We start from the raw sequence: 24,232 nt of genomic DNA, 5'->3' as shown, positions 1-24,232 counted from the left end.
GGAAGCCGCAGCTGCATGCGTACTCACGGTACCGTGTCTGCGTATCCAACTCAAAGTCCTCCTGGTAAGAGTCTCTGTTGTCCCAGTTCTCCACAGGCCAATGGTAAAGCTTGACTGTCATCTTTCGGGAATGTAAACAATGAAACACCGGCCGTGTTTGTGTTGCTGAAGTCGGCCGCAATACACCGCTTCCCACCTACAGCTTTCTTCTTTGCTGTCTCCATTGTTCATTGAACAAATTGCAAAAGATTCACCAACACAGATGTCCAGAATACTGTGGAATTTTGCGATGAAAACAGATGACTTAATAGCTGGCCACCATGCTGTCCCAAAATGTCTTCTACAATCCGTGACATCACGCGCTGACGTCATCATACCGAGACGTTTTCAGCAGGATATTTTGCGTGAAATTTAAAATTGCACTTTAGTAAGCTAACCCGACCGAATTGGCATGTGTTGCAATGTTAAGATTTCATCATTGATGTATAAACTATCAGACTGCATGGTCGGTAGTAGTGGGTTTCAGTAGGCCTTTAAGAAACTTCTCTATAACTTGTTCTGTTTGTTTGGTATTGTCATTACTGCCACAAGTGGTGATAAAGTATTACAACTGAGTACCATACTGACCACAGCTGAGAAACATATTTTTTTGGCGGCCCTCTAGGAGGCCCTCGCGGCCCAAAAATGGGCCCCTGCCCTATGGCTAAGAAACACGGAATTAAATGATAAAATCGGCACCACTGTTTTTTTACAGTAAAATTCCGTCAACTGAGCTGCCAGTTTTTTTACCGTGAAATCTTCGGTTAACGGTACTAAAGTTGATTACATGGCAAACAATAAATAAATTACTGTAAAACGTCATTTTTACAGTGTACAGTTTGATGGATAACTTGTTTTGAAATCTTAAGGCAAGCAGATATTTATGTATTTATCTTTATTTTAACAAAAAAATGTTTTGGAACATACGATAATATAATATTTTGATGCATCATTAGATAATATTGAAATTTAAAGATATCCAATTGCATACAGTACATGTATTCTATATGTCAAAATGGAAAGATCAAAAAGATTTACCGCATTTTTCGGAGTATAAGTCGCTCCGGAGTATAAGTCGCACCGGCCGAAAATGCATAATAAAGAAGGAAAAAAACATATATAAGTCGCACTGGAGTATAAGTCGCATTTTTGGGGGAAATGTATTTGATAAAACCTAACACCAAGAATAGACATTTGAAAGGCAATTTAAAATAAATAAAGAATAGTGAACAACAGGCTGAATAAGTGTACGTTATATGAGGCATAAATAACCAACTGAGAACGTGCCTGGTATGTTAACGTAACATATTATGGTAAGAGTCATTCAAATAACTATAACATATAGAACATGCTATACGTTTACCAAACAATCTGTCACTCCTAATCGCTAAATCCCATGAAATCTTATACGTCTAGTCTCTTACGTGAATGAGCTAAATAATATTATTTGATATTTTACGGTAATGTGTTAATCATTTCACACATAAGTCGCTCCTGAGTATAAGTCGCACCCCCGACCAAACTATGAAAAAAACTGCGACTTATTGTCCGAAAAATTATTTCCAGGCTGAAGTGGCGGGCCACATCTGGGCCCCGGAACTTGAGTTTGACACATGTGCATTATGCTCTCCACGGCCGCTATTTACCCAAACCTTAAAAGACTCAGGCTTGGCGCGGTGGTTAAGTGTGTCGTAAGGCCTGTATTTAGCTGATGGTTCATATATAAACTGTTGTCTCTTTAAGTTCCAAAAGCAGAGGCAGATTGTGGTTTCTAGTATTCTGCTGCGCCTTTTTAGAAACCGTTTTAGAGAAGTTGAATGGAGCTGCTCTGTGTGTGGACATTTACACAATTGTGCAACGTCTGCATGATCGTCGTTTTGTTCCTATTTTTATCCTGAGTAGCGTTATAGTCTTTTTCACCAAACGCATGCACACATTGTTGATGCAGCTCGCCTGCTGTCTTGCTCTCAAACAAATGACAGGAAGTGACCCCAAACCACAAAGGAGTATGGGTAGCACAGGACACAGTCGAGTTGTTCTTGGACAAATGAAACGGTGCGGAAAATGTCGTTTTGGCCGACAATTGGGCTGTCGTTAGCCTTTTTTCGTTCTGTTCACACTGGCCCACTGAAGTTCACATGATCTCTCGATGAGAATCCTCGGATTTGTCAGGATAGGATCACAAGACGTGCAGTGTGGTTGCAGTGTGTGTGAATATCTTTAGCATCTTGTTTGTGTTGCCACTGACAACCAGAGGGTCATGCAGCTGCACTTCTTTTAAAACTCTGTCTTACAACACATTCCTTACTAGAGATGGGACTCTTTGGGCACCTCACTATTCGATGACAATTATTATTTATACATCTTTAATTATTATGTTGTGTATTATTGTTGTTATATTGTTATTATATTGTATATTAGTATTGATAATGAGAATATGTCTACAAGGCTCCTCTGGCTACTGACATATGCAGTATTGTGTCATTTCCTGTTTTTATACTGTATGTTAGTGCGCACAGCACTATATATATAAGTCTATATATATATATACTATATATATATATATATATAGTACAGGCCAAAAGTTTGGACACACCTTCTCATTCAATGTGTTTTCTTTATTTTCATGACTATTTACATTGTAGATTGTCACTGAAGGCATCAAAACTATGAATGAACACATGTGGAGTTATGTACTTAACAAAAAAAGGTGAAATAACTGGAAACATATTTTTATGTTCTAGTTTCTTCAAAATAGCCACCCCTTTGCTCTAATTACTGCTTTGCACACTCTTGGCATTCTCTAGATGAGCTTCAAGCACACCTGTGGAGTGAGAACCCTTTCAGGCGACTACCTCTTGAAGCTCATCGAGAGAATACCAAGAGTGTGCGAAAAAGTAATCAGAGCAAAGTTTTTTTTAAATTAAGAAGCTAGAATATAAAACATGTTTTCAGTTATTTCACCTTTTTTTGTTAAGTACATAACTCCACGTGTGTTTGTGTATGTATGTTTGTGTATATATATATATATATATATATATATATATATATATATATATACACATACACACATGTATATGCATATACATCCATCGATCCATTTTCTACCACATGTCCTTTTCGGGGTCGCGGGGTGCTGGAGCATATATATATATATATATATATATATATATATATATATATATATATATATATATATATATATATAGATATAGATATATATATAGATATATATATATATATATATATATATAGATATATATATAGATATAGATATATATATAGATATATATGTGTACATATATATGTATATACATATATATGTACATACATATATATATATGTATATATATATTAGGGCTGCAACAACTAATCGATTAAAATCCATTATAAAAGTAGTTGGCGATTAATTTAGTCATCGATTCGTTGGATCCCGAGTCATATCAAAGACTATAAAAATGGGACCCATTCCCTCCCTGCTTGGCACTCAGCATCAAGGGTTGGAATTGGGGGTTAAATCACCAAAAATGATTCCCGGGCGCGGCCACCGCTGCTGCTCACTACTCCCCTCACCTCCCAAGGGGGTGATCAAGGGTGATGGGTCAAATGCAGAGAATAATTTTGCCACACCGAGTGTGTGTGTGACAATCATTGGTACTTTAACTTTAACTTAACTATGCTATGCGCATGTGCAGAAGCAATTTTTTAATTTTTTTTAAATTTTTTTATAAACCTTTATTTATAAACTGCAACATGTACAAACAGCTGAGAAACAATAATCAAAATAAGTATGGTGCCAGTATGTTTTTTTTTTTCAATAAAATACTGGAAAGGATAGAAATGTAGTTTGTCTCTTTTATCCGATTATTAATAGATTAATCGAAGTAATAATGGACAGATTAATCGATTATCAAATTAATCGTTAGTTGCAGCCCTAATATATATGTACACATATATATATATATATATATATATATATATATATATATATATATATATATATATATATATATATATATATACAGTATGTGTATACTGGCCCTAACAGTGTCTGTTGAAAAAATGTGTGTCCCTTGGACAAATGTGATTGAGGACACCCAAAATACTTTGTCAACTGCTTCTGTCGATATCAAATCAACGATCCATGAATCACCGGTCCATTTATGTTGACGTGTTTTATTCCTATTCATCATCGCTCGCTAGTTTTTGCAAAAGCAGATTTATTATGTCAAAATAAGGGGTGTCTTATAGGAGTTTTCTCCTTATATCTCTGGCTAAAGTCCCAACAATGTCAGTTTTCAGTTATGTGGACGTGATTCCAGTGATGTCGACTTGAACGGGTTCCACTGTAAATGACAATCATGTTCATTTTTTCCATATTTAAACCATAAGGTCTATTCGAATGCCCATCCATGTGTGTTCTCCGGCTGTACAAAACTGTTGGGTTAAAAATAAAGCAAATAAACGTTGTTCGGAAACTTATTATCCAATAATTATACCCAGCTCGGTAGCCTTGAAGTCTAGAGTGACAAAGTACGTCCCACTTTATGTTTTAAAATTCTGTTTTTCCACACTAGTTTATATCAAAGCTCAGATGGATTTTCACCATCGAGGCTTTTATTGTGGCATTGCCTGTCACTGCTATTGGAACATGTCCCTTGATCTTGTTGACATCAATTAAACCATTAATTTAGGATAATAGTTGCTCCATATGGTTCTTATTCATCTCAACTACAGGGGGGGAAAACAAAACTCATCTGCAGAAATTATATTTCACTGTTTCTGTGTTTACTATTAGGGATGTAATGATATGAACGGCTCGCTAGCTCAAATGCTAACATGAATACAAGAGACATTAACGTCTCGCCCCATTAAGAAAAACAATTTTCCAAGCTAAACTTACAACACGTTATGTAGCATATTAATTAGTCTGAGTAACAAAGATATTCAATTGTGCACCTTAAATATATAAGCTCTGATCTCTAAAAACAGACTTATTGTTCTATACTCCAAGGAATACAAGATGGAGGTGGTTTTACCGTGCAAACAAATCAGCTAAACAAAGTAGAACGCCACAATGCCCGCCAGAAGTAATAATAGATTTTATTTGTGTGGCACCTTTCATTTAAATAAATCCTAAAGTGCTACAGTACAAACCAATCTTTAACACACTAAAAGCTTAGCCATTAAACCAGATAGAATACTAAGACTAAAAGTTAATCACAAAACATGCACAAATAGTGGGTTTTTAAACAGTGTCTCTCATTTTTGTAGTTATTTAAAAGAAAAAGAAAATAACTGTCACAAAATGTCAATGTGTGCCAGGTTTCCCCTAGATTGGCAACATACCAGTGGCAGTGTGGGCGTGGTCAGCATGACACCATTATATACAGTACAGGCCAAACGTTTGGACACACTTTCTCATTTCAATGTGTTTTCTTTATTTTCATGACTATTTACATTGTAGATCAGGCCTGGGCAATTATTTTACTCGAGGGGCCAGATTTAGATTAAAAAAAGGGTGTCTGGAGGCCGGTATATCTATTTTTAGGAACACTAATACAAAGCCTCACAATAAGGATTGAAAGCTAAAAACGTTATGACAGACCGCCTTAAAAAACAGAATGGAATATGACATTTTTTTTTACTGAATGAGACACCCAGAATGTACATGAAAATAAAGAATGTGGGATTTACAATATTAACTATGAATGATAAAACACTGACTATTTACAACATATTTTACAATCAACTGAAACGCAACCAAAATGCAACAAACATAGTGATAAAAACCCCACCTACAATCTGAGATATCTCATAGTGACCACAGTAAGTAATTAGATGACCATAGTAACTAATTAGATGACCATAGTGACTAGTATATGATGCAGATTCCAAGCATTGAAAGACGTAGTATAGTTGAAGACTTCCAGTCATTAGAAAACATGAGTGCACATCATAATGGCAGCTACACTTTCCATCTTAAACATCTAAAACAATTATTTGGGAATATCCGGTGGGCCAAATTGAAAAGCTCAACGGGCTGCATGTGGCCCCCGGGCCTTAATTTGCCCAGATCTGTTGTAGATTATCCCGGAAGGCATCAAAACAATGACACCTGTGAAGTGAAAACCCTTTCTGGTGACTGCCTCTTGAAGCTCATCGAGAGAATGCCAAGAGTGTGCAAAACAGTAATCAGAGCAAAGGGTGGCTATTTTGAAGAAACTAGAATATAAAACATGTTTTCAGTTATTTCACCTTTTTTTGTTAAGTACATAACTCCACATGTGTTCATTCATAATTTTGGATGCCTTCAGTGACAATCTACAATGTAAATAGTCATGAAAATAAAGAAAACCCATTGAATGAGAAGGTGTGTCCAAACTTTTGGACTGTGCTGTAATTTGTTATCTTAGATAATATACAATAAAATATGCTTACAATTTAATATGTATAAAAAAATATACAAACCCCATTTCCATATGAGTTGGGAAATTGTGTTAGATGTAAATATAAACGAAATACAATGATTTGCAAATAATTTTCAACCCATATTCAATTGAATATGCTACAAAGACAACATATTTGATGTTCAGACTGATAAACTTTTTTTTGTGTGCAAATAATCATTAACTTTAGAATTTGATGCCAGCAACACGTGACAAAGAAGTTGGGAAAGGTGGCAATAAATACTGAAAAAGTTGAGGAATGCTCATCAAACACTCATTTGGAACATCCCACAGGTGTGCAGGCTAATTGGGAACAGATGGGTGCCATGATTGGGTATAAAATGTAGATTCCATGAAATGCTCAGTCATTCACAAACAAGGATGGGGCGAGGGTCACCACTTTGTCAACAAATGCGTGAGCAAATCGTTGAACAGTTTAAGAAAAACCTTTCTCAAGCAGCTATTTCAAGGAATTTAGGGATTTCACCATGTACTGTCCGTAATATCATCAAAGGGTTCAGAGAATCTGTAGAAATCACTGCACGTAAGCAGCTAAGCCCGTGACCTTCGATCCCTCAGGCTGTACTGCATCAACAAGCGACATCAGTGTGTAAAGGATATCACCACATGGGTTCAGGAACACTTCAGAAACCCACTGTCAGTAACTACAGTTGGTCGCTACATCTGTAAGTGCAAGTTAAACTCTCCTATGCAAGGCGAAAACCTTTTATTAACAACACCCAGAAACGCAGTCGGCTTCGCTAGGCCTGAGCTCATCTAAGATGGACTGATACAAAGTGGAAAAGTGTTCTGTTGCCTGACGAGTCCACATTTCAACTTGTTTTTGGAAACTGTGGACGTCGTGTCCTCCGGACCAAAGAGGAAAAGAACCATCCGGATTGTTATAGGCGCAAAGTTGAAAAGCCAGCATCTGTGATGGTATGGGGGTGTATTAGTGCCCAAGACATGGGTAACTTACACATCTGTGAAGGCGCCATTAATGCTGAAAGGTACATACAGGTTTTAGAGCAACATATGTTGCTATCCAAGCAACGTTACCATGGACGCCCCTGCTTATTTCAGCAAGACAATGCCAAGCCACGTGTTACATCAACGTGGCTTCATAGTAAAAGAGTGCGGGTACTAGACTGGCCTGTCTGTAGTCCAGACCTGTCTCCCATTGAAAATGTGTGGCGCATTATGAAGCCTAAAATACCACAACGGAGACCCCCGGACTGTTGAACAACTTAAGCTGTACATCAAGCAAGAATGGGAAAGAATTCCACCTGAGAAGCTTAAAAATGTGTCTCCTCAGTTCCCAAACGTTTACTGACTGTTGTTAAAAGGAAAGGCCATGTAACATAGTGGTGAACATGCCCTTTCCCAACTACTTTGGCACGTGATGCAGCCATGAAATTCTAAGTTAATTATTATTTGCAAAAAACAAAAAAAGTTTATGAGTTTGAACATCATATATCTTGTCTTTGTAGTGCATTCAACTAAATATGGGTTGAAAAGGATTTGCAAATCATTGTATTCCGTTTATATTTACATCTAACACAATTTCCCAACTCATATGGTAACGGGGTTTTACATACATTTTAAAAATATATGTTTTTGATGGATATTAACATTAATATTTTTCTTATATTATATTGTTTTGCTCTATTTTTAAATAGTCGTACAATGTACTTTGTTGGGATTTTTTTTCAAGTTTCTTCCTTCTCCAATCCTTTAGGTCACTTTCTCTTTATTAAAAACAACGAACAACAACTCTTGCATCGTTTTCCGGTCTTATTGTAGACCGTAATCGTTTTTCAAGACTTTTCTGTCGCTCCCCGGCCAACATCGGAAGCAGCAGCGAACCGTACACACCATGAAGCAAATGCATTGGGAAAAATCTGCAAATGAAAAAGGCTACAATAACAAACCAAAATAACAAAAATACACACACACACAAAACATGCATGTCAGAAATACTGCGAGTTAACGAAACACAACGGAAGTTTGCCAAGGCTGCCACACCCGAGGGATATCCACCCATCATTGCCAGACTTACGATATTTAGCCTATTTTCAATAATTACCGTACGATCAACAATTCCAATAATCCGATAATTTGAATACATGAATGTTAGCAAAAAACAAATTGGACACATTCTGCACTGCGCTTGATCTTTTTTCAACAGTGCAGCCTACAATTATTTTAGTAATCAATTTGTTTGTTTGATTTATCGAGTAATTGGATAAAGCTAAAAACACGTTATAGCGTCAATACGTTATTTAGGGAAACGTCGAAGCACCAAAATATACATTTCAGCTTTTTTTCCTCATCAAATTAATGGTTGCAGCCCAAGTGCTGTTAGTTTATTTTATAAAAAATAACAATGCTTTATACGGCTATACCAGGGGTGTCCAAACTACGGTCTGAAGACGCTGGAATGTTTTTTTAATTATTCTTAAATACCAGGCGGTCTCTGAATATTACAGCATTGCTGCCATCTCGTGGACAATGTGAGTAATTCAGATCAATGACCTTTGAATGTATTCTGACATGATAGCACTGCATTTACTTATATGACACAATCCAAACAACCTTCCCTAGTCATGGGGCGACAAAACAAATGCAGGTGAACACACAAGGTCACACATAACACAAACTGCTCACTGAACTTTGTGGATATTATGAAAAACGTCCAAACATCATCAACATTTTCAAAATTAGAGTGCATGATGGGAAAAATGTGAAGTATTATGCACGGTCTGTGTAATGTAAAATCGGGTACCGTATTTTTCGGAGTATAAGTCTCTCCGGCCGAAAATGCATAATAAAGAAGGGAAAAAACATATATAAGTCGCACTGGAGTATAAGTCGCATTTTTCGGGGAAATTTATTTGATAAAACCCAACACCAAGAATAGACATTTGAAAGGCAATTTAAAATAAATAAAGAATAGTGAACAACAGGCTGAATAAGTGTACGTTATATGAGGCATAAATAACCAACTGAGAACGTGCCTGGTATGTTAACGTAACATATTATGGTAAGAGTCATTCAAATAACTATAACATATAGAACATCTAGTCTCTTACGTGAATGAGCTAAATAATATTATTTGATATTTTACGGTAATGTGTTAATAATTTCACACATAAGTCGCTCCTATATAGTATAAGTTGCACCCCCGGCCAAACTATGAAAAAAACTGCGACTTATAGTCCGAAAAATACGGTACGTACAATCATTTTCTCGGAATTCGCAAATGTAAAGCTTCTAATATTCGATACTTGGTCGTTTCCCATCTGGCTTAACTGTATCCTTCTCTAAAGAAGAAAATTGGCGGGAAAAAAACTTACATTTTTCTCGAAGTCTTTGTTAAAGTTAAAGTACCAATGATTGTCACACACACACTAGGTGTGGTGAAATTTGTCCTCTGCATTTGACCCATCCCCTTGTTCACCCCCTGGGAAGTGAGGGGAGCAGTAAGCAGCAGCGGTGCCGCGCCGAGGAGTCATTTTTGGTGTTTTAACCCCCAATTCCAACCCTTGATGCTGAGTGCCAAGCAGGGAGGTAATGGGTCCCATTTTTATAGTCTTTGGTATGACTCGGCCGGGGTTTGAACTCACAACCTACCGATCTCAAGGCGGACACTCTAACCACTTGGCCACTGAGTAGCACTTGGTTGGTTTTCTCTATCACACTGTAAAATTTTATATTGTAAGTCTTTAAAGACGGATAACCCTCCGGTGCGGGTAGCCTAGCTAACTTCTAGATAGCCCGGCTGACTTTTGTTTTGTTCCACGTTGTGGTGGTTTGTATTTTCGGCATTCAGCAATTTTCCAGTTGCAGGGTTGTCATGGTGATTTTGGTTTTGGGTCATTTCTGTGTTTGGCCGTTGCTTCGCTTTTGGCCACTGTACTGAAGCAACATAAGAGGCAGCATAGACAACTTCAAGCGCCATTGTTTTTGGTCTGTTATCCAGAGTGTCAAATATTAAAATGTGACTGTTTTCTCACCTCAGCTTTGAGGTGGGATTTTCACAACAAATAGCCATTGTCCACCAAATACAGAAACGATAAATCCCTTCCAATGTCCGCAAACATCATCATTTTCTTAAATTTGCGTGTTTTCAGTTGTGGAGATGTCACCTTTTGACTTGTCTGTTCTTTGAAAAGAATGACGGCACTCAGATGAAGTCTGGTCATAGAAGGGACTTGTTACAGAGCCGATCTAAATGAACAGACCTCAACCTTGTTAGATAGGGTGTTTAATTATTGGAACAGTCAGAGATTGCAGTGGGTGGTATGGCACCAAGTGGGAGAAGGTGTTTGACTGTTTAGAGATAGAGAGTAGGCGCTGTCTTTTCGTATTATGTAGTTATTGACTCACTGGTCTTCAGTCACACATGATTTACCTGTCCCTTGACAATTGTTATTATTAGCACACTCCTATCTCCTGAACACAATGGGAAAAGCAAAATATTTTGCAATGGACCGTGAAATGTTGCATTATTTTGTGTGAGACGATCACACTGCCATGACCTCCTGTAGACAAAGGCAAAAAGTATTTCTGTCTTTGAACGTTTTGAGTGTGGTGGGATTGTTGATCTTCACAAGCGAAGCCTATTTATTGCGGTGTGCCATTTCTGGACGCAGTAAGACTGTCATTTTACATTTCTCAAGAGACCCCCGAGGGTTATGGGACACAAAAGTGAAGACGTGATAAACCCATAACAATTTCACCTTGAGGAGCCTATTTAAAGGCCCTTAATGATGCTGACTACAGCCCAATAACCATAAGACGGTATTGCGAGCCAAGGGCTTAAAGGGGAACATTATCACAATTTCAGAAGGGTTAAAACCATTAAAAATCAGTTCCCAGTGGCTTATTTTATTTTTCGAAGTTTTTTTCAAAATTTTACCCATCACGCAATATCCCTAAAAAAAAGCTTCAAAGTGCCTGATTTTAACCATCGTTATAAACACCCGTCCATTTTCCTGTGACGTCACATAGTGAAGCCAACACAAACAAACATGGCGCATAGAACAGCAAGCTATAGCGACATTAGCTCGGATTCAGACTCGGATTTCAGCGGCTTAAGCAATTCAACAGATTACGCATGTATTGACACGGATGGTTGTAGTCTGGAGGCAGGTGGTGAAAACGAAATTGAAGAAGAAACTGAAGCTATTGAGCCATATCGGTTTGAACCGTATGCAAGCGAAACCGACGAAAACGACACGAGAGCCAGCGACACGGGAGAAAGCGAGGACGAATTCGGCGATCGCCTTCTAACCAACGATTGGTATGTGTTTGTTTGGCATTAAAGGAAACTAACAACTATGAACTAGGTTTACAGCATATGAAATACATTTGGCAACAACATGCACTTTGAGAGTGCAGACAGCCCAATTTTCATCAATTAATATATTCTGTAGACATACCCTCATCCGCTGTCTTTTCCTGAAAGCTGATCTGTCCAGTTTTGGAGTTGATGTCAGCAGGCCAGGGAAGCTAGGGTCGATATTCTTCTCTTGATCATCTTCGGTGGCATAAGGGACGGTGTGAGCCAAGACATCCAGGGGGTTTAGCTCGCTCGTCTGCGGGAACAAACTGCCGCCATTGCTTGCCGTGCTACCGAGGCCCTTTGTCCCTGAATTGCTCACACACTCCGGCAGATTCAATGGGGGTCTGGCGGCAGATTTCTTTGACTTTAACATTGGAAATGCATCTGCTTTGAGTGTCGCAGGATATCCACACATTCTTGCCATCTCTGTCGTAGCATAGCTTTCGTCGGTAAAGTGTGCGGAACAAACGTCCAATTTCTTGCCACTTTCGCATCTTTGGGCCACTGGTGCAGCTTGAATCCGTCCCTGTTCGTGTTGTTACACCCTCCGACAACACACCGACGAGGCATGATGTTTCCAAGGTACGGAAAACAGTCGAAAAAACGGAAAATAACAGAGCTGATTTGACTCGGTGTTTGAGAAAATGGCGGATTGCTTCCCGATGCGAATATTAGAAAGGCGTTTAATTCGCCAAAATTCACCCATTTAGAGTTCGGAAATCGGTTAAAAAAATATATGGTCTTTTTTCTGCAACATCAAGGTATATATTGATGCTTACATAGGTCTGGTGATAATGTTCCCCTTTAAGTACGGAGCTTCAGGTTGTGCAGTTGGGTATGCAGTAATGTTGCAGAGAGCGTCCCTCTTGAAGACCCCGGTTTGTGTAGGGATGTCAACAGGACAGCACTGCTAATTCAAGCTCCCTGGTTTTGTTTGTGAGTACAATAGCTGCAACTTAGACTTAGACTTAGACTTCCTTTTATTGTCATTCAAATTTGAACTTTACAGTACAGATAAGAACGAAATGTTGTTGCATTAGCTCATGGTAGTGCAGGATAAAAGAGCATCCACCCATGCATTTTCTACCGCTTATCTCCTTTGGGGTCGCGGGGGGGGGCTGGAGCCTATCTCAGCTACAATCGGGCGGAAGGCGGGGTACACCCTGGACAAGTGATAAATATATTGCACTTTTGCATATGCATCCACGTTTATGGATGTATGTTATCCATCCATCCATCCATTTTCTACCGCTTGTCTCTTTTGGGGTCACGGGGGGTGCTGGAGCCTATCTCAGCTGCATTCGGGCGGAAGGCGGGGTATGACTATTTCCCTAAAAAAGCATTAAGGCTATAAAGTGTGTTTTATTAGATTACTTGATTACTAAAATAATCGAGATGTGTGTATACAGTATATATATATATATATATATATATATATATATATATATATATATATATATATTATTGTAATCGCCAAGCGTCAGGAAACGACAACAGCAAAATAACTACAACAACGTAAACCAACGCACGGTGACTTCCTGTTCATTGCTAGGTAAGCTTCAAAATAAAAGCATAGTAATATTAACCTGGATTGTACCACAGCACCAATTATTATCATATTTTTTTTTTAGCTTGTTAGCCACTGGAAAAAAGATTTGCACATGTACGAAATCTAAATTGCCGCACTTAGATAAGAGTACAAAACGATCTGAATAAAAGTATGCACAAATGGGAAGACAATATTAAACTGACATAAGTACAGAAATCCTTCAATATCATGGCTAGTTTCAGTTTACATTTTTATTACATCGATGACTGCTTATGTTCGTGTCAGTCAGCTAGTCTGAAGGGCATCGACATAAACCATACTTGCCAACCTTGAGACCTCCGAATTCGGGAGGAGGGGAGGTTGAGGTGTGGGGGGGTGGAGTTGGGGGGGGGTTTGGTGGTAGCGGGGGGTGTATATTGTAGCCCGAAAGACTTAGGGCTGCAAGGGATTCTGGGTATTTGTTCTGTTGTGTTACGGTGCGGATGTTCTCCCGAAATGTGTTTGTCATTCTTGTTTGGTGTGGGTTCACAGTGTGGCGCATATTTGTAACAGTGTTAAAGTTGTTTATACGTTTCTCAGTTCGAAAATTGAATATATTGTCTTAGTGAGATGTGTAGTGAAATGATTACATTTCTTGTTTTTGCCGTCAAATTTTGTTTTGAAGAAGAAAAAAAATTTGCTTTTCAATGTTGGATTTTTTTTTGTTAGAAAAAGAAGCTTTAAAACCAACAATTAGATCCATACTGCGATGTCAAAATAATTCTCAGAGGTTTTTAGTCGTGAGGTTGGATTTCCTGTTAGTAAAGCATTGTTATTATTGCACTTTTTTTTTTCTATTTAATATAAGTTGAAAAGGATTCGCAAATCATTGTATTTTGTTTTTATTTACGAATTACACAACGTGCCAACTTCACTGGTTTTGGGTTTTGTACCTTAACCGCTATACGGTTGTCGATCAGGTCGTTGCATAAATGAGCGAGAAGGCTCTGACTGGTGTGCTCGCTGGAAAATGTCACTCCAAAATACAGCCTCAGAGAACTTTAGACAAAACTGTCACCAAGTAAAATAAATGACATGCATTCACGTAAAAACGTTTAAAGACCTTCCTGGAAAAATTGCATTTGTGTAAAAATATCGGGGTCTTTCCTTAAGCTAATATCAATTATGCCAGCGAGTAATCACCTGTGATTAATCATGGTTAATCCAAATTCCAAAATGTGGTTAATCTCATTTAAAAAAAAAAGACCATTTGACAGCTGTGGTTGAAATCCTAACATTGTTGCCCTCCACCCATTGTGAATCATTTGAAACCTGTTTAATATGACATCATCAATCAATTAGTCATCAAAATGCATGATTTTGTCATAGAGGATTGAAAAAAAAGTTCATATATTTCATGACGTCATCAGTGTATTTGTCACCAAATTGTATTTTAATATTCGTTGCCCGCTATAATTATGGACATTTTTTAAAGAGTTGTTCGTGTTTAGCTTTGGGATTATTTATGGCATCCTTGGTTAAATGGGAACATACTTGGAAGAATACCCACGAAAAGTAGCGAGCCTGCCTTCGAAAACGATACACATTTGCGTTTCTGATAAAGTTGTTCATTGATTCTTTTTTTTCTCCATTCTTGTCTCACAGCCCATGTTCTCCAGACATGCTGCTACCCTCGTCTGCATTGACCTGCTGTTCACCTGCTGGCATTTGAATGATCAAACATGATGAAGACAGAACCGTCGTCGACCACGGGGGACAAGGGCTCCTCCGGTGGCAACAGCGGGGGAAGCGGGAGCTCCAGCCTGCGCAGCGCCTCGCCGCACCGCAACGCGTACGAGGCGGGGCTGGCGGCGCTGAAGAAAGCCACCGATCACCTCAACGGAGGCTATGACCCCGCCTCCAAGCCGGCGCCCCTCCCCCGGCCGACCGGGAGGGGCCGTAAATACGGCTCCAACGTTCACCGCATCAAAAACATGTTCATGCAGATGCAGTCTCCGGGCGATGACGAAGAAGGAGACAAAATGATAGGTAAAGAACACCTTCCTCCGTGCGCGCGCGCGCCTCGTAGTTAACCGTCCTCTCATTGGCAGGGAAAGAGCAGGCCGTCAAACTGTCTTTGCCGAGAGCGTCCAGCCTCAACGAGAATGTTGACCACAGCGCCTTGCTCAAACTGGGAGGATCCGTTTCGGAGAGGGTGAACCGCTTTGACACCAAAGGAGACGGAGAAGGCGGGAGCTCCTCGTCGGGCTTGTCCAAACTCCAGGAAACCAGGAGGATGTTCGAACAACGAACGTTACAGGTCAGACATGGCATTGTTTTTAAAGGCGTCCTATCCAACTATTCAGACTAGAGATGTCCGATGATGGCTTTTTTGCCGATATTCCTATATTGTCCAACTCTTAATTACCGATAACGATATCAACCAATACCGATATATACAGTCGTGGAATTAACACTTTATTATGCCTAATTTTGTTGTGATGCCCCGCTGGATGCATTAAACAATGTACCGTATTTTTCGGACTATAAGTCGCAGTTTTTTTCATAGTTTGGCCGGGGGTGCGACTTATACTCAGGCGCAACTTATGTGTGAAATTATTAACACATTACCGTAAAATACCAAATAATATTATTTAGCTCATTCACGTAAGAGACTAGACGTGCAAGATTTCATGGGATTTAGCGATTAGGAGTGACAGATTGTTTGGTAAACGTATAGCATGTTCGATATGTTATAGTTATTTGAATGACTCTTACCATAATATGTTACATTAACATACCAGGCACGTTCTCAGTTGGTTATTTATGCCTCATATAACGTACACTTATTCAGCCTGTTGTTCACTATTCGGATGAAAAATGTGGGGATTGTGGAACTTTGAAAAATGTCCCATTCATTTCAATGGGAATTTCATGGAAATTTGGTAATTTCGGGAAAAGCGAGAATTTTTTGGAAAATGGAAGAGAGACTTGAATGAGTTGAAATGGTTAGTGTTGGAATTTTTCGAATTGGTCGAGAAACGTTGAAGTACCGTATTTTTCGGACTATAAGTCACAGTTTTTTTCATAGTTTGGCCGGGGGTGTGACTTATACTCAGGCGCGACTTATGTGTGAAATTATTGACACATTACCGTAAAATACCAAATAATATTATTTAGCTCATTCACATAAGAGAATAGACGTATAAGATTTCATGGGATTTAGCGATTAGGAGTGACAGATTGTTTGGTAAACGTATAGCATGTTCTATATGTTATAGTTATTTGAATGACTCTTACCATAATATGTTACGTTAACATACCAGGCACGTTCTCAGTTGGTTATTTATGCCTCATATAACGTACACTTATTCAGCCTGTTGTTCACTATTCTTTATTTATTTTAAATTGCCTTTCAAATGTCTATTCTTGGTGTTGGATTTTATCAAATAAATTTCCCCCAAAAATGCGACTTATATGTTTTTTCTTTCTTTATTATGCATTTTCGGCCGGTGCGACTTATACTCCGAAAAATACGGTAACAAGGTTTTCCAGAATAAATCAACTCAAGTTATGAAAAAAAGTCCCAACATGGCACTGCCATATTTATTATTGAAGTCACAAAGTGCATTATTTTTTTTAACATGCCTCAAAACAGCAGCTTGGAATTTGGGACACGCTCTCCCTGAGAGAGCATGAGGAGGTTGAGGTGGGCGAGGTTGAGGTGGGGTGCAGGGGAGGGGGTGTATATTGTAGCGTCTCGGAAGAGTCAGTGCTGCAAGGGGTTCTGGGTATTTGTTCTGTTGTGTTCATGTTGTGTTACGGTGCTTCTCCCGAAATGTGTTTGTCATTCTTGTTTGGTGTGGGTTCACAGTGTGGTGCATATTTGTAACAGTGTTAAAGTTTTTTATACGGCCACCCTCAGTGTGACCTGTATGGCTGTTGACCAAGTATGCCTCGCATTCACTTGTGTGTGAGAAAGGCTGTAGATATTATGTGACTGGGCCGGCACGCAAAGGCAGTGCCTTTAAGGTTTATTGGCGCTTTGTACTTCTCCCTACGTCCGTGTACACAGCGGCGTTTTAAAAAGCCATGAATTTCACTTTTTGAAACCGATATCGATCATTTTGAAATCGATACCAATAATTTCCGATATTACATTTTAAAGCATTTATGACATCCCTAATTCAGACTTGTGTTAAAGGGGTCAATATGATTGGTTCTACATTTAAAACACTTCCTTGTGGTCTACATAACATGTTATGGTGCTTCTTTGGTCAAAATTGTGCATAGATTATGTTTTACAGACCGTCTTTAAAGACCGTCTTTAGGATGTGCCGTTATGTGGGCGGTCTTATACACTTTGACTGCGTCTTCTCTCCGCCATCCATGTCGGCGTTTTTAACCGTTTCCATAGGGCAGGGGTCGGCAACCCGCGGCTCCGGAGCCGCATGCGTCTCTTTGATCACTCTGATGCGGCTCGGCAGCTTACTTGCCGACCCCCCGATTTTCCCGGGAGACTTCCGGATTTCAATGCCTCTCGCAGAAAACTCCCGGGATTAATATTCTCCGATTTTCACCCTTACAGTTATAATAAGGGCGTGCCATGATGGTACAGCATTTGGCGCCCTCTACAAGCTTCATTAACAGCATGCCAGCCCAACCCCTTGTTACGCAGTATGCGTCGTCCGTTTGCATAAGTACGTGACAGCAAGGCATACTTGGTCAACAGCCACACAGGTTACACTGACGGTGACCATATAAAACAACTTTAACACTCTTACTAATAACGCGCCACACTTTGAACTAAAACCAAACAAGAATGACAAACACATTTCGGGAGAACATCTGCACCTTAACACAACATAAACACAACAAAACAAATATCCAGAATCCCATGCAGCCCTGACTCTTCCGGGCTACATTATACACCCCTTCTACCACCAAACCCCGCCCCCACCCCAACCCTTCTCCCTCACACATCAACCCCTCCCCCCTCTGTGCATCGGTTGAGGTGGGCGGGGTTTGGTAGCGGGGGTGTATAATGTAGCCCGGAAGAGTTAGGGCTGCATGGGATTCTGGGTATTTGTCCTGTTGTGTTTATGTTGTGTTACGGTGCAGATGTTCTCCCGAAATGTGTTTGTCATTCTTGTTTGGTGTGGGTTCACAGTGTGGCGCATTATTAGTAAGAGAGTTAAAGTTTTTTTTTTTTATACCGCCACCGTCAGTGTAACCTGTGTGGTTGTTGACCAAGTATGCCTTGCTGTCACCTACGTGAGCAAGCGGAAGCCCCATATAACGTGTAATTGATCATGCACGCTGGTTGTAGTGGATGTTATATGCTGTACCGTCACGGCACGCATGACGCTGACAAGCGCCATTTATATAAAACCTGCGTGCTGCACCAGCATTCAAATTCCATAGTAAGGTATGGGCAGCCTGTCTGAGACCCCTGGTTTATACATAGCACAAAGCAAAAAAAATACTTTTTATGTAGTGTTATTTCGTTTTAAATTAAAAAAAAAATTTGTGGCTCCCATTGTTATCTTTAATTTGTGAAACTGGTCAAAATGGCTCTTTGACTGCCATAGGGAGTCTAGTTGCCTCCCGCTGTGGTCTGCATATTGGGATCACAACAAACCATCCTCGTCTCACCCGACTTTTACAAGGCAATGAACTACCTGCTGCCACCTACTGACATGGAGTATTACGTGGTTACCCTGCTGAGTTCTACACAGCACAGACACTAAGCAACGGCACATTATTTGCAGACTATAATTATTGATTTGCAAATAATATTTTTTGGACGAATTGGGTGAAGTTGCATAATTTCCCACGGCACACCAGACAATATCTCACGGCACAATTGTGGTTGAAAAACACTGCTATAAGACGCATAGGTAGTCGGCAATTTTTGGCTTGTCTGTGCCATTTTTTTCTGTGTGGCCTAAATACTCAGTCACAATGTTCTAATGGTCGTCATTTTTAGAATTACGAAAATAAGTTATGGGCCACAATTGGCCCCCGAGCCACACTTTGAAGAGCTCAGACTTAAATAAGCCTGACATGAGATGTTTTTTTTTTTCCCCCTCCAGGAGAAACAAGCTGCCACCAACAGGATTTTGCTGAAGAAGGAGCGCGCGTCTGGTTTCCAGGACAGTCGCCTGGACGTTGTAGCACGTTTTAATGGTTCTACGGAGGCTCTGGACCGATTGGACGACCCCCCGATTCCCGTCCCTGTACCAACTACCGCCCCCGTTTCACTTCCTGCTCCAGTTCCAGTTCCAGTTCCTGCCACTGCGGCTTCTCTCGGGCCTGGTGAGGCCGTCAGCCCCACCGTGAGCCAGCTCAGTGCCGTGTTTGAGAAGGCTGACTTGCAAAACAACCTCTACCTCCCCAACCGTCGGTCAAGACCTGCCCCAGCGCCAAAGCCAAAGCTTCCAGCCAAAGCAGGGACCGCCAGGAGCCAGGTAAAAAGGATTTCCTCGTAACACTTTTTTTTTACCGAAGAGGTGACCTCAGTGTGCTGCAGTGTTTCCTCTGCTACACCACAATACAAAAAGTGAAAATTAATGAAATCAAATCACTTTAAACAAAGTACAGCATGCTTCTATTTTACTGGAGAGTAAAATATAGGGGTCTGAATACAAAGAGGCTGATCTACTAAGATCCAAATACTACGGTTATACATATACAGCGTGTGCAAACTATAAAATTGCTAGTACCGTGTTTTTCGGAGTATAAGTCGCTCCAGAGTATAAGTCACACCTGCCGAAAATGCATAATAAAGAAGGAAAAAACATATATAAGTCGCACTGGAGTATAAGTCGCATTTTTGGGGGAAATGTATTTGATAAAACCCAACACCAAGAATAGACATTTGAAAGGCAATTTAAAATAAATAAAGAATAGTGAACAACAGGCTGAATAAGTGTACGTTATATGAGGCATAAATAACCAACTGAGAACGTGCCTGGTATGTTAACGTAACATATTATGGTAAGATTCATTCAAATAACTATAACATATAGAACATGCTATACGTTTACCAAACAATCTGTCACTCCTAATCGCTAAATCCCATGAAATCTTATACGTCTAGTCTCTTACGTGAATGAGCTAAATAATATTATTTGATATTTTACGGTAATGTGTTAATAATTTCACACATAAATCGCTCCTGAGTATAAGTCGCACCTGTGTTTATGTTGTGTTACGGTGCGGATGTTCTCCCAAAATGTGTTTGTCATTCTTGTTTGGTGTGGGTTCACAGTGTGGCGCATATTTGTAACAGTGTTAAAGTTGTTTATACGGCCACCCTCAGTGTGACCTGTATGGCTGTTGATCAAGTATGCTTGCATTCACTTGTGAGTGTGTGAAAAGCCGTAGATATTATGTGACTGGACCGGCACGAAAAGACAGTGCCTTCAGGTTTTAATTGGCGCTCTGTACTTCTCCCTACGTCCGTGTGCACAGCTGCGTTTTAGAAAGTCATACATTTTACGTTTTGAAACCGATACCGATAATTTCCGATATATTACATTTTAAAGCATTTATCGGCCGATAATATCGACAGTCCGATATTATCGGACATCCCTAATTTTTAGACAATATGATTTGCCTGAGCGGCTAGGAGACCCCGAGATTAACAAGCGGTAGACAATGGATTGATGGATGGGCTAGAAAGGACAGATGAAAAAACTAATAATTAAAAAAAAAATTCTTGGGACTACCCGCCAGATTTTAGATGCTGGCGGGCCGTAGTTTGGGGACCCCTGATCTAAACTAAATGCCGTTTTTTTCTACTGATATCATCTCCATAGCTTGTGTATACCAATCAGTATGAGTTGGACTAGCAACTTCTATCCATTTTTTTTTAATATTACCGTTTTTGTTTTGATGCATATTGAAAGAAATGCATTTTTACTCTTTGATGACACGTTTCTAGATTGATGCAGATCACCAAGAATAGAAGTTTACAACTTTTTAGTGACATGATGCCTTGTTGGTGTGCGGTGAGAACCGTGAAGTTTGTGTGAAGCAACGATGATGACATTTGTCTCACTCTCCCAGATAAAAGCGCCTCTTCCAAGCGAGGAGGACTCCGAGGGGGTGACAGCCGGAACTGTGACCAGCCAGGGAGCGGAGACTGAAGTGATAGATCCACTTCCACAGAGAGGCATAGAAGGAGAGGCGGTCAGCGAGGAGGAGAGATGTGGACATTCAGGAGATCTGCTCTTCAGCTCTTTGCCGTCGTCTCTGGCGGCCACTTTATCTTCTTCCTTTTCCGAGGCTAAGCCAGCGTCAGAGCCCCAGTCCGGGTCGACTGAAGACAGGGGCTCGAGTACGGTGGACGGGTCCGCCCCGAAGCCGCTCGCCGTGGAACAGCATTGCTGTATGGGGGACTCTGATGCCGGAGCCAGGTTGGTGCAGGCGGAGGTGCACGCCACGCTTGAAAACGGACAGAAAGAGCCGCCGGTGTTTGAAGTGACACCCGCCGACTCTGAGACAAGATGCGACGAAGAGGAGAACGACGAGGACGGCTCCAGGAAGGAGGATTACTCCGAGGGGGATCTGGTGGATGTCAGCGCGTACAGCGGCCTCGGTGAGGACGACTCCGGGGGAAGCCAGCTGGACGATGACGAGGACGAGGACGAGGACGAAGCATATCAACCGGAGAGCAGCTGCACGGAAATCGCCGGCCTTCCGGAGGAGGAGGAGCCTGCGCCCGCCAATAGAAAGATCCGCTTCAGCACTGAGCCAATCATGGTGAGTGTTCAGCTGCTGAGTCTGGCATCCATTCATTACTTAGGTACGTGGTCACAGTCCATTATGGATTAGTCGGAGGTAATCAATCACTGTGACTGTGGTTCAATTCTCATACTTAGCGGTGCTTAAGTGAGCGCACTTAAAGGGGAACATTATCACCAGACCTATGTAAGCATCAGTATATACCTTGATGTTGCAGAAAAAAGACCATATATTTTTTTAACCGATTTCCGAACTCTAAATGAGTGAATTTTGGCGAATTAAATGCCTTTCTAATATTCGCTCTCGGAGCGATGACGTCGCAACGTGGCGTCACATCGGGAAGCAATCCGCCATTTTCTCAAACACCGAGTCAAATCAGCTCTGTTATTTTCCGTTTTTTCAACTGTTTTCCGTACCTTGGAGACATCATGCCTCATCGGTGTGTTGTCGGAGGGTGTAACAACACGAACAGGGATGGATTCAAGTTGCACCAGTGGCCCAAAGATGCGAAAGTGGCAAGAAATTGGACGTTTGTTCCGCACACTTTACCAACGAAAGCTATGCTACGACAGAGATGGCAAGAATGTGTGGATATCCTGCGACACTCAAAGCAGATGCATTTCCAACGATAAAGTCAAAGAAATCTGCCGCCAGATCCCCATTGAATCTGCCGGAGTGTGTGAGCAATTCAGGGACAAAGGACTTCGGTAGCACGGCAAGCAATGGCGGCAGTTTGTTCCCGCAGACGAGCGAGCTAAACCCCCTATCGACCCTAGCTTCCGTGGCCTGCTGACATCAACTCCAAAACTGGACAGATCAGCTTTCAGGAAAAGAGCGCGGATGAGGGTATGTCTACAGAATATATTAATTGATGAAAATTGGGCTGTCTGCACTCTCAAAGTGCATGTTGTTGCCAAATGTATTTCATATGCTGTAAAGCTAGTTCATAGTTGTTAGTGTCCTTTAATGCCAATCAAACACATACCAATCGTTGGTTAGAAGGCGATCGCCGAATTCGTCCTCGCTTTCTCCCGTGTCACTGGCTGTCGTGTCGTTTTCGGCGGTTTCGCTTGCATACGGTTCAAACCGATATGGCTCAATAGCTTCAGTTTCTTCTTCAATTTCGTTTTCGCTACCTGCCTCCACACTACAACCATCCGTTTCAATACATTCGTAATCTGTTGAATCGCTTAAGCCGCTGAAATCCGAGTCTGAATCCGAGCTAATGTCGCTATAGCTTGCTGTTCTTTCCGCCATGTTTGTTTGTGTTGGCTTCACTATGTGACGTCACAGGAAAATGGACGGGTGGTTAAAATCAGGCACTTTAAAGCTTTTTTAGGGATATTGCGTGATGGGTAAAATTTTGAAAAAAACTTCGAAAAATATAATAAGCCACTGGGAACTGATTTTTAATGGTTTTAACAATTCTGAAATTGTGATAATGTTCCCCTTTAAGGAAGTGCGGACATTGAGACAGCCTGGTTGTTTAAAGCAAAGGTTATTTGACGAGTTGTGTGGAAATGTAACAGTTGATCAGTTGTGCCATCCATCCATTTTCTGTACGGCCCATCTTAGCTGACTTTTTGCAAGAAGCGGGGTACACTCTGGACTGGTCGTCAACCAATCACGGGGTACAAGATTGTAAAATAAGAATTTGAATAGGGACCATACAGTCCAACATGGTTTAAAACATTGTAACTGATGTGTTGTGCAGAGTTTATAACCAATGCTAATGTCTAAGGGTGTAACGGTACACAAAAATCTCAGTTCGGTACGTACCTCGGTTTAGAGGTCACGGTTCGGTTCATTTTCGGTACAGTAAGAAAACAACAAAATATAAATTTTTTGGTTATTTATTTACCAAATTTGTAAACAATGGCTTTATCCTTTTAACGTTGGGAACACGATAATAATTCTGCCCAAAAATAGAAATAGCTCTGTGTGTGTTCCAATTCAATTATTTAGTGTCTCTGGATCTTGTTTAAATCTCAGCTCAGATAATACAGTTCTTGGAGAAAGGTTTTGGAGAGTAAAGCAGTACAGTCTGTATTATGTATTATACATTATGAAAATAGTATATATCTGTATCATGAATCAATTTAAGTGGACCCCGACTTA

At 40.4% G+C, this 24,232-nt stretch overlaps 1 protein-coding gene across 4 annotated transcripts in view; it reads left to right on the top strand.

The window, feature by feature from the left end:
* LOC133615244 (neurabin-2-like) overlaps nt 1-24,232 on the top strand; it is a 137,140-nt gene that overhangs the window by 26,739 nt on the left and 86,169 nt on the right. For 3 of the 4 annotated variants that reach the window (XM_061973691.2, XM_061973690.2, XM_061973689.2), the window contains 4 exons: nt 15,029-15,412; nt 15,475-15,683; nt 19,459-19,833; nt 21,437-22,132. In XM_061973691.2, the coding sequence (XP_061829675.2) occupies nt 15,106-15,412; nt 15,475-15,683; nt 19,459-19,833; nt 21,437-22,132 (1,587 nt within the window). In that variant the 5' untranslated portion in view covers nt 15,029-15,105. The remainder of the gene's footprint in view (nt 1-15,028; nt 15,413-15,474; nt 15,684-19,458; nt 19,834-21,436; nt 22,133-24,232) is intronic. The other variant, XM_061973692.2, reaches the window with a different exon arrangement.

Source organism: Nerophis lumbriciformis, linkage group LG22 (genome assembly GCF_033978685.3).
Source record: "Nerophis lumbriciformis linkage group LG22, RoL_Nlum_v2.1, whole genome shotgun sequence".
NCBI classification, from domain to species: domain Eukaryota; kingdom Metazoa; phylum Chordata; class Actinopteri; order Syngnathiformes; family Syngnathidae; genus Nerophis; species Nerophis lumbriciformis.
Note: the sequence above shows the minus strand (reverse complement) of the source record. Positions and strands in the feature narration are given on the sequence as shown.